We start from the raw sequence: 16,181 nt of genomic DNA, 5'->3' as shown, positions 1-16,181 counted from the left end.
CACATCATCGGGGGGAGGTGGTCAGCCCCGGCCATGTAAATGAGCTGCCGTGTTTAATATCGCAGCAGCTCTGCTGTCAATAAAAGTAATTCACATTGGTATTGCATACTATTATGCTTGCGAGCTTGCTAATACAGTTGTGCTGCTCTCCACTGATATTTTTATGCTTAGCTAGTTTATTTATAGGGAGAATTGTGTTTTAAATTGGACTATGTTTTGATGGCATTAGATTGGCTATGCACTTTAAATACAGATTAATTGCCCCCATGTCCGTTGCTGAGTTGATAATTTTGTCAAGTGTCCGTGGTGCAACATGTCAGTGCCTATCCCCGATCTGAACCGTAAGAATGAGTATCAGCTAGCTATTCACCCATTGATGGCATGACAGCTGAATCTGGTCCTTGTGTTGCTGGAATGACACTACACCCCTCCTCCTGTTAGGCTGTCCCAGCCTAGGGGGCAGGATTTTCCTGCAGGCTTCTGAACACCATCGTCAGGCTCAAATGGGGGTCAGAAGCCTGCATTGTGTGGAAAACAATCACTCACCTGTGAGTTTTCCCAAATTGACCAATTAATGGCCAGAGAGCCGACTCTCAAAGCTGGAGTATAGGAGGCCTTCCAGCTTGAAAGCTACAGCAGGATACCATACCAGGTAAGTGAGGGAGAGAGCACCCCAAAGTTTAGGAGCCCTCTCTCTAACTTTTTCTAATATAAAATAATAAATAGATTCAGCAGCTGGGCCACCATTGTTGGGGGGGAGCCTCGTCCACAGGGCAGCCTGCTGCTGCTCCTGAACCCAGGCCGGCAGAGTGGAGCGCTGAGCCAACTGGTCTGCCGCCTCCAGCCAGTTAAAATGTCCCATGCCGCCTGCGGGGACCTGGAGGCCGACTGGGATTTTACAGTTGACCTCCAACAACAAGCCTCAATGGGCCTTTAATTAATTCAGTTAGCTACCCGCTGTTGCCTCTAGGAAAGTGGGCCTAGGGTGGGATGGAGCCATGGAACTGGCATGCCAGCCAGCAGCACTATCTTTAGTGCCTATCTGCCTCCAATCCCAGCCCCACTGATGATGGTGGTGGGGAACGGCCTCGAAATCCTGCCCAGAGTCACTGCAGCCCATTGTAGGTCCCCATCTGCAAAGATATTTCCATGAATGGTTGACTGATGCAACTGACAATTTTTTTAATGAAGCTCTTAGTTGATTCTGAGTTGCAGCAGACTGATATTTTCTGTAAAAATTCACTGCATAATTTGAAATTTCAGAGCAATTTTTCAATGATCTGGATGATGTGACTTTTGCACTAGTATAATCGGCAGCACAGTGGCGCAGTGGTTAGCACTGCAGCATCACAGCTCCAGCGACCCGGGTTCAATTCTGGGTACTGCCTGTGTGGAGTTTGCAGTTTCTGTCTGCGTGGGTTTCCTCCGGGTGCTCCGGTTTCCTTCCACAAGCCAAAAGACTTGCAGGTTGGTAGGTAAATTGGCCATTATAAATTGCCCCTAGTATAGGTAGGTGGTAGGGAAATATAGGGACAGGTGGGGATGTGGTAGGAATATGGGATTAGTGTAGGATTAGTATAAATGGTTGGTTGATGGTCGGCACAGACTCGGTGGGCCGAAGGGCCTGTTTCAGTGCTGTATCTCTAAACTAAACTAAAACTAAACTAAACCCTGCCAGCAGCCTAGTGTGTGTGCTGTCAATTCACTAGATTTTACAATATTTGAAAACCATTATTCCCCATCACTTTTTTTCTATTAACTATACCTTTTTATTTCCTTTTTACAGTGCTCTGGATTTTTAATGACTCTTAAAGGACTGCCCAATGCATACAATAAGGACTTGCAGGTATACGCGACCTGTTTCAAGATATGTATCTCACAATACCTCAGCAGTAAAGTAGCAGACATTCATGTCATTCTTTTGGTTGCCTTTCCCAAAAGTCTTTTGAGTTTTTCTGAAATGATAAATTGTAGCAGTATTTTTGTATTTAAAGTTAATGCTCAGCTTTTAAAAATAATAATGTTTTAGAAAATGTTTTCGATAAATGTTTAATAATGTCTGGCACACTTTTTTAATGACATAAAACTATTACCAACAAACCCGTGGCAGAACTGTGACCACCAGTACTCAACCCTAATTTTCTAAGCGGAAATGGTTACTTAGCTCATTGCTATTTATGGAACCTTGCTGTATACAAAATGGCTGCTATATTTACCGACATGACATCAGTGACAACACTCAAAAAGTAATTTATTGCATGTGCAGAGCAATGTCAAGTGATGTGATCAGGCACTATATTATTAAATGTTATTATTCATTCATGGCATGTGGGCATCATTGCCAAGCCAGCATTTATTGCCCATCCCTAATTGCCCTTGAGTCGCCTTCTAGTACCACTGCAGTCCTCGTCGTGAAGGTACTACCACAGTGCCGTTAGGTGGCAAATTCCAGAATGTTGACCCAGTGATGCTGAAGAAACAGCAATTATATTTCCAGGTATGGATGGTATGTGACTTGACGTTGTTGGTGTTCCCATGTGTCTGCTTCCCTTATTCTTCTAGGTGGTAGAGGTTGCAGGTTTGGAGTTGCCGAAGGAGATGACACACTGCTGCCATTGTATGCTGCTGGTGCCCCCTCAGCATTAAATTTGCAATGTGCATCCCTGATTCCTTCTCTGTCCTGAAGTTGGCCAATAAATCTGACAATTAAACTGGCTGCTACCCAAGCCTAGGTGATAATATCACAGATGCTGCCTGACCTGCTGAGTATTTCCAGCACTTTCTGCTTGAAACTAACTCCTGTGACCCTCACACCATCATATATTCCAATCTTTAATGAGTAAATGTTTACGAAAAGTATTTAATATGGTAACTCATCAATTTGTCTCAGGCTGATAAAGTTTTAATGGCTGACTCATTAACTATTTGGAAAATACTTCCTGGGTATGGTAGCTTATGATTCTTTTAATGGATTAGGCAATTCAGAAAATGCGAGTTCAAATCCCACTTTGTTAGTTTGATAATTTTAATTTTAATTTTTTAACCATCTGATATCTGTAACAATAGCCATGAAGCTGTCAGATTGTTGTAAAAACCCAACTGGTTCACTAATGTGCTTTAGGGAAGGAAACTTGCTGTCCTTACCTAGTCTGACCTATGTGCTGGCCTGGTCACCAATATCATTGACTTTTAACTGCTCTCTGAAGTGGCCTAGCAAGCCAATTAGTTGTATTAAACCACTGCAGAGTTTCAAGACGAAGGCTCACCACCACCTTCTTGGGGCAACTAGTGATGGGCAATAAATTCCAGCCTTGCCTATGACACCCATATCCTGAGAATGGACTTGAATTCAAAGAATTAATACCAATTTGTTTTTTGTTCGTGAGATGTGGGCGTCACTGGCTAGGCCAACATTTATTGACCATCCCTAATTGCCCCTGAGAAGATGGTGGTGAGCTGCCACCTTGAACTGCAGCAGTCCTTGGGGGGTAGGTATACCCACAGTGCTGTTAGGAAGGGACTTTGACTGGATGGTACAACTTTGCATCTCCCCATCAAGGTAGTAGAATGGACACTGCATCATTGAGAATTAACCCTTAAAAATCCTGAACCTGAGTTCATATCAAATTGACATTAGTCCTTATGTTAGATCTGTTTCAGTTGTTCTTTATCCATGTAGTATTGAGCCAGTGCAAACCAGTTTCTTATTGTTTGAGATGCTATGAGTTTTGATCCTTGACCTGTGCTGATTTAGCTGATCTTATCCGTAGCAGCAGTAGTCACAGTGCAGTTGGTTTAGTGTTTCTGGATTGAAAGGGGCTTATCCTGGGTTCCTATCTCTAACAGTCAGCTCAGGTGAGAATCAGAGTTGGTTGCTAGGCCTGCACCCCACAATGTAATAGACTGTCAACACCACCATCAAGACTCGCATAAGAAGAACGGCCAGTTGGATGCGTTCCAGATGAGCAGCCAGCATCATCGGACTATAGAGATTCAGTGAAACTAAGTCAGCTATTCAGCTCATCTTGTCTGTATTACTAGAACAATGCAAAACTAAATTCCTCTGTCCTGTGCTCTCCCAAAGCCCCTTTCCTGTACATCAGCAAGAAATTAAACTGTTTGGGAGAAAATGGGAGAAAAATTAGGGTGGGGAATAAAGGAAGCAAAGAAAGAAGAATATAGTGTTGTCTGTTACTGACTGTGCGAATCTGTTTCACTTTTATAGGAAGACATGGAGGCAATGTTTGAAAGCATTGATACCATCACTGCAGTACTTCAAGTGGCATCAGGTGTATTCTCCACATTACAGGTAACGGCCTCCTCTTTTTACCTTCAGACTATTATTAATGCTGAGTGGCACATGGGGCTAAACATCTGCACTTCATGTCTGAAGCCTTCATTGGAATCCAACCCAAGGTGATGGATTCAGTGTTTGCTGCTTGCTGGATATAGGAGAATACCAAACCTGGAGAGCATGTGCCCACCTTGCCAAACTGCTTCCAAATTTGCATTAGTTTCACTCGGTGTTAGTGTTTCTGGGGCAAGACCTAAGAACATCATTAGGATTGAGTAAAGGAAGTTTTAATCTGCATGTGGGAATTCACTTGATGCAGATATTATATGGCAAAACTGGAAAAAAAACTCTTCCATTACTCTAAGTTTTGATATCCTAGCAAAAATTAATTAAAAAAATTAAAATGCCTCACTAATTATGTGATTGCCATTAACAGTTACTAGTTTAAAGATACCTTGTAGATCTATTACTTTAGCTGGAACAGGAGCTATTCTGCATCTAGCTTTAGATTTGTGGTTTTTAAAAAAACAATTTAACATTTATTAAGATTATTATGACTGGCACTTGTCGAGTAACAGAGGTGCTGCAACTTTTACACAAAGATAGGACAAATACTTAAATTCTTATAAATACTTGCAGGAATCAGGAACTAAAGTCTTAAGCTGAGTCCTTTTTGTTGAGACAATATTAGTCCACTACTTGACTATTTCCTAGTCCTGTCTTTTAAGCGTCACTCCAAATTCTCCTGATTCTAACGTATTATTCTATAATCCCTGGGGGATTGTGGGGGCACGGGTGGATTACTTTGAACAAGAATTATTTCCCTGCCTCTTTTAAGAAGACACTGTTTAGTTAATTGTGTGCAATGTTACTTTTTCCTGAAGGTTCATGAAAATGCCATGAAGAAGGCTTTGAGCCCAGATATGTTAGCTACAGATCTGGCCTATTACTTGGTTCGAAAGAAGGTGAGCATCTGTACTATGCATTGAAGCTGAAACATTTTGAATACCTATAAACATCACCTGGTGAACTTAGCAGCTGCCTGGTACGATCATACAAACTTATGAGCATACATACAAACATACAAATTAGAAGCAGGAGTAGGCCACTCAGCCCCTTGAGCCTGCTCTGCCATTCAACAAGATCATGGTTGATCTGATTGTAACCTCAACTCCACATTCTCACCTAGCTCCTATAACCTTTCACCCCCTTGCTTATCAAGAATCTAGCTACCTCTGTCTTAAAAATATTCAAAGACTCCGCTTCCACCGCCTTTTGAGCAAGAGAGTTCCAAAGATTCACAACTCTCTGAGAGAAAAAAATTCTCCTCAACTCTTTCTTGAATGGGTGACCCCTCATTCTAGATTCTCCCACAAGGGGAAACATCCTTTCCATATCCATCCTCTCAAGACCCATCAGGATCTTATATGTTTCAATCAAGTCACCTCTTACTCTTCTAAACTCCAGCGGATACAAGCCTAGCCTTTCCTCATAAGACAACCTGCCAATTCCAGGTATTAGCCTAGTAAACATCTCTGAACTGCTTCCAATGCATTTACATCCTTCCTTAAAGAAGGAGGCCAATACTGTACACAGCACTCCAGATGTGATCTCACCAATGCCCTGGATAACTGAAGCATAACTTCCTTACTTTTGTATTCAATTCCCCTCGCAATAAACAATAACATTCTATTAGCTTTCCTAATTACATGCTGGTGTTGCAACTGGAGATTTATGGCAAGAAAGCCATCGTGAATTTGCAAGGAACTTCTTCCTTGAAGCCCCCAGTCAGTAACAAAGGTAAGAAATTCAGAACTATCTGCTGTGTCCATTGACCATTTCCAAATAGGTTTATTTAAGATCAGCTAGTGCATTACAGCCTAGAGCTCTAAGCTTCAACTACTTGCTGTCTTGCTGAGGTATCAAAAGCCTCTGAGCACTGAGTACAGTAAGGCAAGTGCCTGCCCAGCAACTTCTAGTTGGACTGTAAGTTCTTCTGCTTTGCTGTTCACCTCAGCTGTATTCTGCTGCTACCTCCACTTGATAACCCTCTTATGCAGGATGACATTGATGTAGTTTGCACAATGTCTTGAAGCAGACTGTCTATATACTATATTAGAAAAATCATTGTTTGCTGTTAATAAATGTGCAAGTTCCAAAAGGCAGTCATTACTCACAAGGGTTATCTCAACAATCTTAATTTCCAATTAAGAAATTGTACAGTATGAGAATATCATTCCCATTAATGAAACTGGGATGTGTATCTTGATTCTGTATTCCTTCCTACATTTCTGAATACACAAATTGCTTTTTTATCATGAAATTTGTTTCTTCAGCAGTGATAGTAAAATAAAATCTATTGCCTTTTTGTTTTAATTGGAAATAATCCTTAGAAATTCAGATTTAAATGGGATGTTGTTACAGACTATCATGCAGTAAGCAGTGATAAAGGATGGAAAATTCATATGACTGATCTTCTTGTTTTTGTTCCCTTTGTGCCTTGCTTTGTTAAAGCTTTCAATGATTCAGTCTTTTCAACTTAGTCTGGTTAACCTCTAGTGTTCTGGTTTCTAAAGTAGCCTCTCTCTAAATGGGCCTCTGCTGCCTAGTTCTGTTAGAGACTGCAAACATCCCCCATATAATGATGACTGCATAGAACGATATAGTTAGAAATTCCATTACCACATGGTTAAAGTTATTGTGTATGTGTTTGTCAGTCTGTTTTGTGATTATACCTGAATTCTTGACTAGATCTGTGCCATTGCAGATGCCATTTAGAGAAGCCCACAGTGCTTCTGGTAGTGCTGTACTTTTGGCAGAAAATAAGGGCATTGAAGTTAATCAACTCTCTCTGGATGATCTGAAGACCATCAGGTATGTATTGTAGATCTACTGTGTTTGTATTTATTGGTATGAGTAGATGTCCACACACAAAACAGTAATGAGTCACAATGGGTTGGTAATTCACTTTTCATTCTAGTACATCTTCAATGCCATAGCTCGGGGCCTAAGAGTGGAGCCATGGAAACAAGTAGTGGGTAATATGAGGAGCTAGTAAGAGTTCAGGCCTGCGTTAAACAAATTAAATTAGCTTGAAATTTCCATATATTAGGAAAGAGATTTTGTTTCAAATTTGTCTCATTGCCACATCAAGGAAGGCAACAATTTTAAACTGTTACAAATTCTTTGCTGTTACAATATTGGAAAGTTCCTGATATACTGAAAAAGTTTGACTATGCACTTGAATTCTTTTTGCTTATCTTGTCTGCCTACTGTCGGTGCCATTTGAAATGGGTTGGCGGGGGTGGGGGGGGGGGAGTTAATTTAAAAACAAATTAAACAGAATGTGATCAATTATAGTAATTCCAATAAAGGTTCAGGGTGGGCATGTGTCTGGGCTTTACCATTTGTTTTGCATCAGGATATGTCTTACATTGAAACAATTACTGTTGTAAATCTCCTGGGATACAAAGCTCTAATCGTTGTGTTGCACCTAATAAAATGTCTTCTCTTTTTACAAAAAGCCCTCTGTTTGAGAGTGATGTGTCAAAGGTGTGGAACTACACCAACAGTGTGGAGCAGTATGCAGCACCTGGAGGCACTGCACGCAGCAGCGTGACTTCGCAGATCGAGCAACTGAGAGCGTGGCTAAAAAGAAGACAGAGCACTTAAGATTCTGCACTCTTTTAAACACTAGGATTAGGTGAATTGAACACACAAGTGATTTGCAATGAAAGTAGGTGAGATTATTCCACCTGTTAACCACAGAAAGGGGTTTCTATTGGGGGGGGGGAAATTTTCTCCTAAGTATCAATGATTTTTGGATTAAGACAAAATCTATCTGGCAAGTTGCCATGGTGACGCTGTTAAATTGAGTTATGATAATTGACAGTAAATTCAGCTTAAATCTGCAGGCTAGTCAGTCTAATATCAGCAGTGAGAAAGTTATTGAAAACCATTTATCAGGAACAAAATAAACTTTAGTTTGGAAAGGCATGGGTTAATCAAGGTGCGCTAACATAGTCTTGTTAAAGGCGAATCTTGTCTGACTAACTTGATTGAATTCTTTGATGAGATAACTGAGAAGGTTGCTCAAGCTAGTGCTCAGAAGGCATTCAACAAAGTGCTACACAGGAGGCTTATTAAAAAGATAGAAGCCCATGGATTTAAGTGTTTCTTTTCTTCTTCTTTGGCCTCCTTGTCTCGAGAGACAATGGGTAAGCGCCTGGAGGTAGTCAGTGGATACAAAATCGGCTTATTGACAGGAAGAAAGGATGATGGTGGATGTCTATTATTCAGACTGGGAGTGGTGTTCCCCAAGAAGGGTCAGTTTTGGGTATGTTACAATATTCAGTTTATAAGTGACCTAGACTTTGGTGTAGGGTGCAACATTTTCTTTGTCATGTTGAAGCATTAATGCGAAGATAAGTTTATTTTGTCTGTAAAAACTGGGCTGTAATTCCAGTATAATTGAGCCCTATATCTGTCGTATAAAATGATAATTACCAGTTGTCAGTAACTTGGCACACTGCTATGTTGTATTGAAAAAAATTGAAATGTTCTGTTCATACTATGGCAAAGAGGAAGCTGCACTGTAAGTGTACCTTTTAAGATCAAACAATTACAAACAATTCGAATTAACTACAATGTTCTTTTTTTACTTTTTTGATTTGTTTGTTTTTTATTTTAAAAAAACTAATGTGTGTTGCTGATGTCATCCCTGGACACTGACACAGTGTCACAATGAGGCCAAGAATATGAAGAAATGCCCCGACACACAATTGAAATCCCTCATGTACACCAGATGTTAATGATATTTGTGTTGTACCACCAGCAAAAAACAGTCTCAACACAACACTGAATTTCGTAAAAAGTGCAGTACAGCAACCTGCTTAAAGCTCTCCTTCCTCAGATATCCACACAATACATATGTTCAACATATATGCTGATTTTTGTCTGATTACCCTCCTATAAAGGGCCTTGGGACATTTTACTATATCAAAGGCATTATAAAAATGCTAGTTGTTGATAGATAGTATTCACAGCACAGAAACAAGCTATTTAGCAGAAGAGGTCTATGCCAGTTGTTACAGTCACATGAAGTGCAGCGATTGAGGGTGAATGAGGGCGGCACTGTGGCGCAGTGGTTATCACTGCAGCCTCACAGCTCCAGTGACCCGGGTTCGATACCGGGTACTGCCTGTGTGGAGTTTGTAATTTCTCCCTGTGTCTGCGTGGGTTTTCTCCGGGTGCTCCGGTTTCCTCCCACAAGCCAAAAGAATTGCAGATTGATAGGTAAATTGGCCATTATAAATTGTCACTAGTACAGGTAGGTGGTAGGGAAATATAGGGACAGGTGGGGATGTTTGGTAGGAATATGGGATTAGTGTAGGATTAGTATAAATGGGTGGTTGATGTTCGGCACAGACTTGGTGGGCCGAAGGGCCTGTTTCAGTGCTGTATCTCTAATCTAATCTAATCTAATCTAAAATACAGAACTCAAACTGAAGAGTTGTAAAAATGGCCATCAAAGGTCAAACTATATTCAAACTGTCTTACTATTGGGCAAGGTCAAAAGGATACAGTCTAAGCTAAGAGGTGTCAATTACACCGATCCTGAACCCATCAAGAGACGTTTTTGAATTAAATGGGTTTTTCTGAAACAAAGAAAGTGTGATGTATCCACATCCTGGGCCATTGTCGATCCTCACAGGGAGGAAGATTTATGTCTCCAAACAGAGGCAAGATGTGAGACCATTTTGACCTTATAAGTAGCTCTCCAAAGTGAGAGAAAAAGAATCAGGACAAACATCATGAAAGCCTGTCCAGCTGAGAGCTGGGACAAAATCCAGCAAGCCAAAAGAAGGTGCCCTGCTGTGAGTTCTACACTTCAACTTATGCAGTGGGGAACTGAAAGTGATCCCTTGTCTTCAGACTGAAATTTCAACCAACAGAGAAATTTACAAATAACCCAAGCATGCAACTTTAAAGAGAAATTGACGTCCGAGAAGATTCAGCAGGTTATCCGTAAACCTCAAAGACTTACCTCACTTCAAACCACGTACCCCTTTTCTCTCTGTCTCTTTTTGTGTGTGTGCATGTGAGTGAATGCGTGTGTTGTTGCAGTTGCGACCATTTTGGGAATGAATATATTGCTTAATCAATTGTTAATCTTCTGTTTTAAACCTATAAAAAAACTTGCTGCTGTCTGTTTATTTGGCAAATAAAACACCAAGGGGTTAAAACCGTAGTAACAGAAACACTTGCTGCAGTCAGTTGAAAATTGAACTGTGGGGACCTCCAACATCCCTCACCACGTGGCTGAACGAGCCTCCTCCCTTCCTTCCTCCATATCTGATCAAAATATCCCTCGATGCATGTGGTTATCTAGCTTCCCCTTAATTGTTTCCTTGCATACAGATATACATTCAACAGCCTACGAACACCCAAATAATACATGTGGTATAATTTCCCCATATACAGACTACTATTATTATTAACTCCTTTCATACTTTTATCATTATTGTAGTCAGACCCACACTGTATAACTACCTCTGAATTAGACACTGCAGTATTGATTGCATCTCCTGTTACTGAGGAAACCATCTTGTTTGTATTGTACAGCAGTTCCTACCAAACACAAGCTCACAATAAAACAACTATGCATTTGCAATCTAACATAACAGAAGTTGTATCAAACAGCGAGTACTTGTGGGATGTTGCTACCTCTTCTAATGACTCGAGAAGGTAACAACAAGCCTACAGCAACAATTCCTCTCCATTGGCCAAAATGGGACAGTGTGCACTCTTCAGTCATAGCTGCCTCTAATAGAATGTTGCTTTGGAGTAACTTTCCATTGAATGCACTTCTTCAATCTATCCCGAGGCAAACTGAGCAAACACTTGTTGAGACCAAACCTGATACCATTAAAAGAACTCCTTTTTTCATTGTAAGGTGAACATAAAGAATAGCTAGTTATAATTAGACTCACTTAATTCAATCAGTTCAACTTATCTATACATAATAATGCAAACAGAATACACTATAATACTCCATATCCACTGGATATGGGTTTGGGTGACCACTTTGTGGAACACTTCCGCTCAGTCCGAAAGCATGACTCTCGCGCTTCCGGTTGCTTGCCATTTCAACACAACCCCTTGCTCTCATGCCCACATTTCTGTCCTTGGCCTGCTGCAGTGTTCCAGTGAACATCAATACAAGCTCGAGGAGCAGCACCTGATCTTTCAATTAGGCACTGTACAGCCTCATGGACTCAACCTTGAGTTCAACACTTTAAAAGCATGACTGGCCATTTTATATGTTTTTCTATTTTTTTATTTTATTTTTTAACCATTTGCCTATTTTTTTCATATGGACATGGTTTGCTCATTACTCTGCCATTAACACTCTCTCTGGACTAATGCTTTGTCTTTCACCACAAGCATTAACACGCTCCTTGCCTTTGTCCCATGACTGCTTTGTTATTTAATCTCTCCTGCCCTCTGCCCTATCACACACCTTCCCTTTTGTTTGCTCGACTCCTGGGATGGTGGGATTGACCTACGGGGAGAGATTGAGGAGACTGGGCCTGTATTCTCCAGAGTTTAGAAGAATGAGAGGTGATCTCATAGAAACTTATAAAATTCTTATAGGGATAGACAGGGTATGCAATGAGAAGCTTTTTATGTTGTCTGATGCAACATAAATGAGATACGTGGAGTCCAGATTGTTGAAGATCTCAAACAGGTTTATTAAACAGCTAACAAGTATATACAGTGCAGAGCTAACTATTTACATGACGTGTTACAGGAGCAGAGTGAGATGGGCACATAGTCACATGGCCACATCCTGGTACTTAGCTTATTAGCATACTACAATCTTAAAGGGACATCACTCTTAAAGGCAATCACACAACAGTGTAGATGCAGAAAGGATGTTTCCCCTGGCTGTGGGGTCTCAAACCAAGGGCCGCAATCTCACAATAAAGGGCAAGCCATTTAGGACTGAGATGAGGAGGAACTTCTTCAGATTTTTCTGCCCCAGAGGGTGATGGAAGCTCAGTCACTGAGGAAGATCAAGACAGAGATCAATAAATTTCTAGTTGCTAATGACATCAAGGAATATGGGGATAGTACGGGAATATGGCGTTGAAATAGGTGATCAGCCATGGTCTAGAATGGCGAAGCAGGCTCGAAGGGCTGAATGGCTTACTCCTGCTCCTATGTCCCTACTTTCTTTCTAAATACATGTAAGGCCATTGCCTTATGAAGAATATTATTTGACATTTTTTTTCTATACCGAAGCATTATTAAACACTTACGTACTTAGTTTCAATGGGAAAAAGTGCTTGAAAATAAGAAATGTTATACCCATAGAAATGTTCTTTATATTACCATAGACATGGTCTCCTTTATATAACTATAGATGTGTTTCCCTTTAGCTCCTAAACAACAATTAATGACAAAATGATAGGTCACTAGCTTCAGAATCAGTAAGGAGTTATTTAAAGTTTTCAGTAAGTGCAATTCCCTAGCGGAGAGGTCAATTACCAGGGGACACAGATTTAAGGTGATTGATAGAAGGATTAGAGGAGACATGAGGAGAAACTTTTTCACCCAGAGGGTGGTGGGTGTCTGGAACTCACTGCCAGGAACAGTGATGGAGGCAGAAACCCTCAATTCTTTTAAAAGGTACCTGGACATGCACCTGAGGTGCTGTAACCTGCAAGGCTATGGACCAGGTGCTGGAAGGTGGGTTAGATCACGGCTAGTTTGTTTGGCCGGCACAGACACGACGACCTGAACGGCCTCCTTCTGTGCTGTAATTTTTCTATGGTTCTAATCCTGTCCCCATTTGATGGAATATAATATTGTTGTCAGATAAATAAATCCAAACAGCATTTCATTCTATAAAACTGTGACTTAGCCTCGACAAGATGATCTTTATAACTTAGATCATTTAATTAATTTACCACCAGAACAACTACAAAATCATTATAACACAGATTCTAGAATACAGTAAGTAATTCCCATTTACCTGAGGGCCCTCTAATACCCTTCCTCCAGCCATGTGAGCGATAGATTATATTTGAAATGTTTGTATTGGGAAGCAATAAACAGCATCAAGTGTAATACTTTATTCAGCCCTTTTCAAATGTTTAATAAAACATATATTATATTCTGTGTTCAATTTTTTCTTAGTCTCCATTTTCTTCCTTCCTCTCTCAAAGGTGCTACTCCCCTGGGCTGCTGTAATGTTGTATGTTGTGCAAGTTGCTATACTTTGTGAGCTTTGGCAGTGAGTTTTCTTAAGACTGTATTTACAAGCCTGGCAGCATCATTCAAATCCAAACTTCTCCTCAGCCAACATTCACCCGCATGGACTTTCCAGCTAATGTTGGTGGAAAGCAAACATCAATAGGAATCATGGCTGACTCAGGGGCCAGAATTTTACCAGCATGCGTGAATCCCGCCACCAGGACTAAATGTGGGTCGCGAAACCGCACAGGCCAACTGCAGGACTGCACGGGTGGATTTTACCGGCAGTGGCCAATTAAGAGGCTGCCGCCAGGACTGCTGTCCAATTAAGGACGGGCGTTATGCCTCTCCAAGCTGCCAGCCCAATCAGAGGGCCAGCAGCTCAGCAGCGCCACTGATAGAAGTGGCAGCTGCTGAGACTGCAGGGAGAAGGAGAGGGCGCTCCCATGTTGTGGCGCCCTCTAAAGGCAAGTGAGAATTTTTTTTCAGTGCAACCTGGGGTGGAGCCATGGAGCCTCCTGGAAGGAAGACCTCCCCAAAACTGCTGAGAGGCCGCCTCGATGAAAGTGGTAAAATGCCGGCGGGGGCGTTAAATGGCTGATAATAGGCCAATTAATTGGCTGCCTGCCTCCGTTTGGCAGGCTGCAATGCACTGCCGTTCTCGCCTTCCGAAATTTCCCTTGGCGGCCGGAAGACATCGGGCTTCCCTCCAGCCCCTCTCCAGAGGGCTCGTAAAATCCCAGCCGTGGTAATTAAATACAAGCCTGCGTGAATCAGACAACAAAAACTCACTGGAGCAATTAGCAACTCTTTCAGTCTAGTGTAATTAGATGAACCTCATTTCAGTGTCTTTTCCACTCACCGCTGGAAGAAGCTTCGACATAGTCTTTGTTATCCTTTTGTAAGTTTTATTGCTAGGCTCCATTTTGGTAAATCTGCCCTTATCAACTCTGGAAACAGAGTGCACAGTACACTGTAACATGACTACTTACCTGGGAATGCACACTTCATTCTGCATTGTTCATTTTACAGGTATTTATGATTTTTTGCATTCTCAGTCTTCTCCTGACTCTTGTGCTAGGAGGTGGTAAGAGCAGCATAAGCTGAGTCCTTTTCTGTTTTTCCATCTTTCCAGGGAAACTTCAATTTAGTTTTAACATAGCACAAAGCTGCAAAATGGAAGCGCAAAAAGACCTCATAATATGACACATTGCAAACTGAAGAACCTCTGGAACTTTGCAAGTAAACCAGTTACAAGAATAGAAATTCACAACCCTGAAAGATATAAGACTGAGCATTACAAGCTGGTTCCTCTCAAAAGTCCTATTATAAACTAAACAATGAACGTTTCTATTCTTTCTGATTTATTTATAAATGCTTTGGGATGTTTCAGTATGTTAAAGATGCTATATAAATGCAAGTTGTTGTTTAGGACAGTGACTTTCTTGCTGTTATGTAACACAGCCATCACACACAGTTCAAGTTAGCGCAATGTGTCTTCGTTATCATTTGGCCTTTCTCCTATCACTCGTCATTTGCAATGCTGGCAAGAAGGCAGTCTCCAAATGCAGACCAAATCTTGGACTGAAAAAAACAAACCTAGTGACTTCAAATATTTATCTAGTTCTCACATAAAAGATGCAATGATCTCTGCTTCAACCATGCCCTGTGACAAGGCATCCTATGTTGTAATTACGCTGCTCTGTGTAAAGAAATTTCTCCTAAACATCATTCCTTATTCTCTTTGTGACAATCTTAATGAAACCATTCAAGCTATTCCCTCATTTCTGTGTTGAGTTGGGTAAGGGCCAGAGAATTAACAATTACCCCCGTCATGATTTTCACCACTAGAGGTCATGTGGGATCCCAATAAATTATCCTGATTTCTTTGAAAGATTTAATACCATGCCATCAGACCACCAGACTATTACTAAAAGTTGGATTTATTTACAGGTGGAATAAAGAGAACTAGTGAGTGATAGCAGGGTCAATTTTTGGTCCCTCCATGGATCCAGTAGGCGGTAAGAACACCATGAATAGCAACCGTCGAACTGGATGAATGGTGGTCTGGCGGGGACTGCTGGGATCAATCTAATTTTGATAGAATCGATGAGCTCCTGGTCCAGAGGGGACGGGAAACTGCAGCCTTTAGAGAAATTATGGAAAACTTTGAAGAGCTGTAAAAGCAAGCTGCTGCATATGAGAGTAAAAACTGTGTTAACATTTGAAAAGCCTGGAATTCTTTCCAAAAGCTTTCGGGGGTAAGAAAGTGGCTGGCAATACCCAATAGCTGGTACAATAAAATGTTGAAGCAGGAAAATGAGTCTGTGGACTAGTAGTAGAGCATTGCAATACTTATCCATTTGATAGTTGGCCATTGCTTTATGAAGTGGGTACAAAGAACACGAGAGGGAAATGCATCCTCCCCAAGGACATCAGGGCAACATATCTGGCAGGAGTGGGTGTCCACACTCACTTTCATATTCACAATTTGCAAAGCCTGGCAACAGGTACAGAAGAAACATGCATTAAGGAAACTGCCTCGAAAACATACCCATAAGTTCCTTTTACCAGTTTATGGCCTATGTGTGCTCTTACATTCTATGCCTCAGACAATAAACCACCT

The 16,181-nt window shown here is 41.1% G+C and overlaps 1 protein-coding gene across 2 annotated transcripts in view; it reads left to right on the top strand.

Moving 5' to 3' along the window:
* The window catches only part of LOC137346664 (argininosuccinate lyase-like), a 64,964-nt gene extending 56,029 nt beyond the window's left edge, over positions 1 to 8,935 (top strand). For both annotated transcript variants that reach the window (XM_068010312.1, XM_068010311.1), the window contains 5 exons: positions 1,787 to 1,846; positions 4,226 to 4,309; positions 5,179 to 5,259; positions 7,062 to 7,168; positions 7,819 to 8,935. In XM_068010312.1, coding sequence (XP_067866413.1) covers positions 1,787 to 1,846; positions 4,226 to 4,309; positions 5,179 to 5,259; positions 7,062 to 7,168; positions 7,819 to 7,966 — 480 coding nt within the window. In that variant the 3' untranslated portion in view covers positions 7,967 to 8,935. The remainder of the gene's footprint in view (positions 1 to 1,786; positions 1,847 to 4,225; positions 4,310 to 5,178; positions 5,260 to 7,061; positions 7,169 to 7,818) is intronic.
* Positions 8,936 to 16,181: the final 7,246 nt, after the last annotated feature.

Source organism: Heterodontus francisci, chromosome 30 (genome assembly GCF_036365525.1).
Source record: "Heterodontus francisci isolate sHetFra1 chromosome 30, sHetFra1.hap1, whole genome shotgun sequence".
Taxonomy (NCBI): domain Eukaryota; kingdom Metazoa; phylum Chordata; class Chondrichthyes; order Heterodontiformes; family Heterodontidae; genus Heterodontus; species Heterodontus francisci.
The sequence above is the reverse complement of the archived record's forward strand: the minus strand, read 5'-3'. Positions and strand labels throughout refer to the sequence as shown.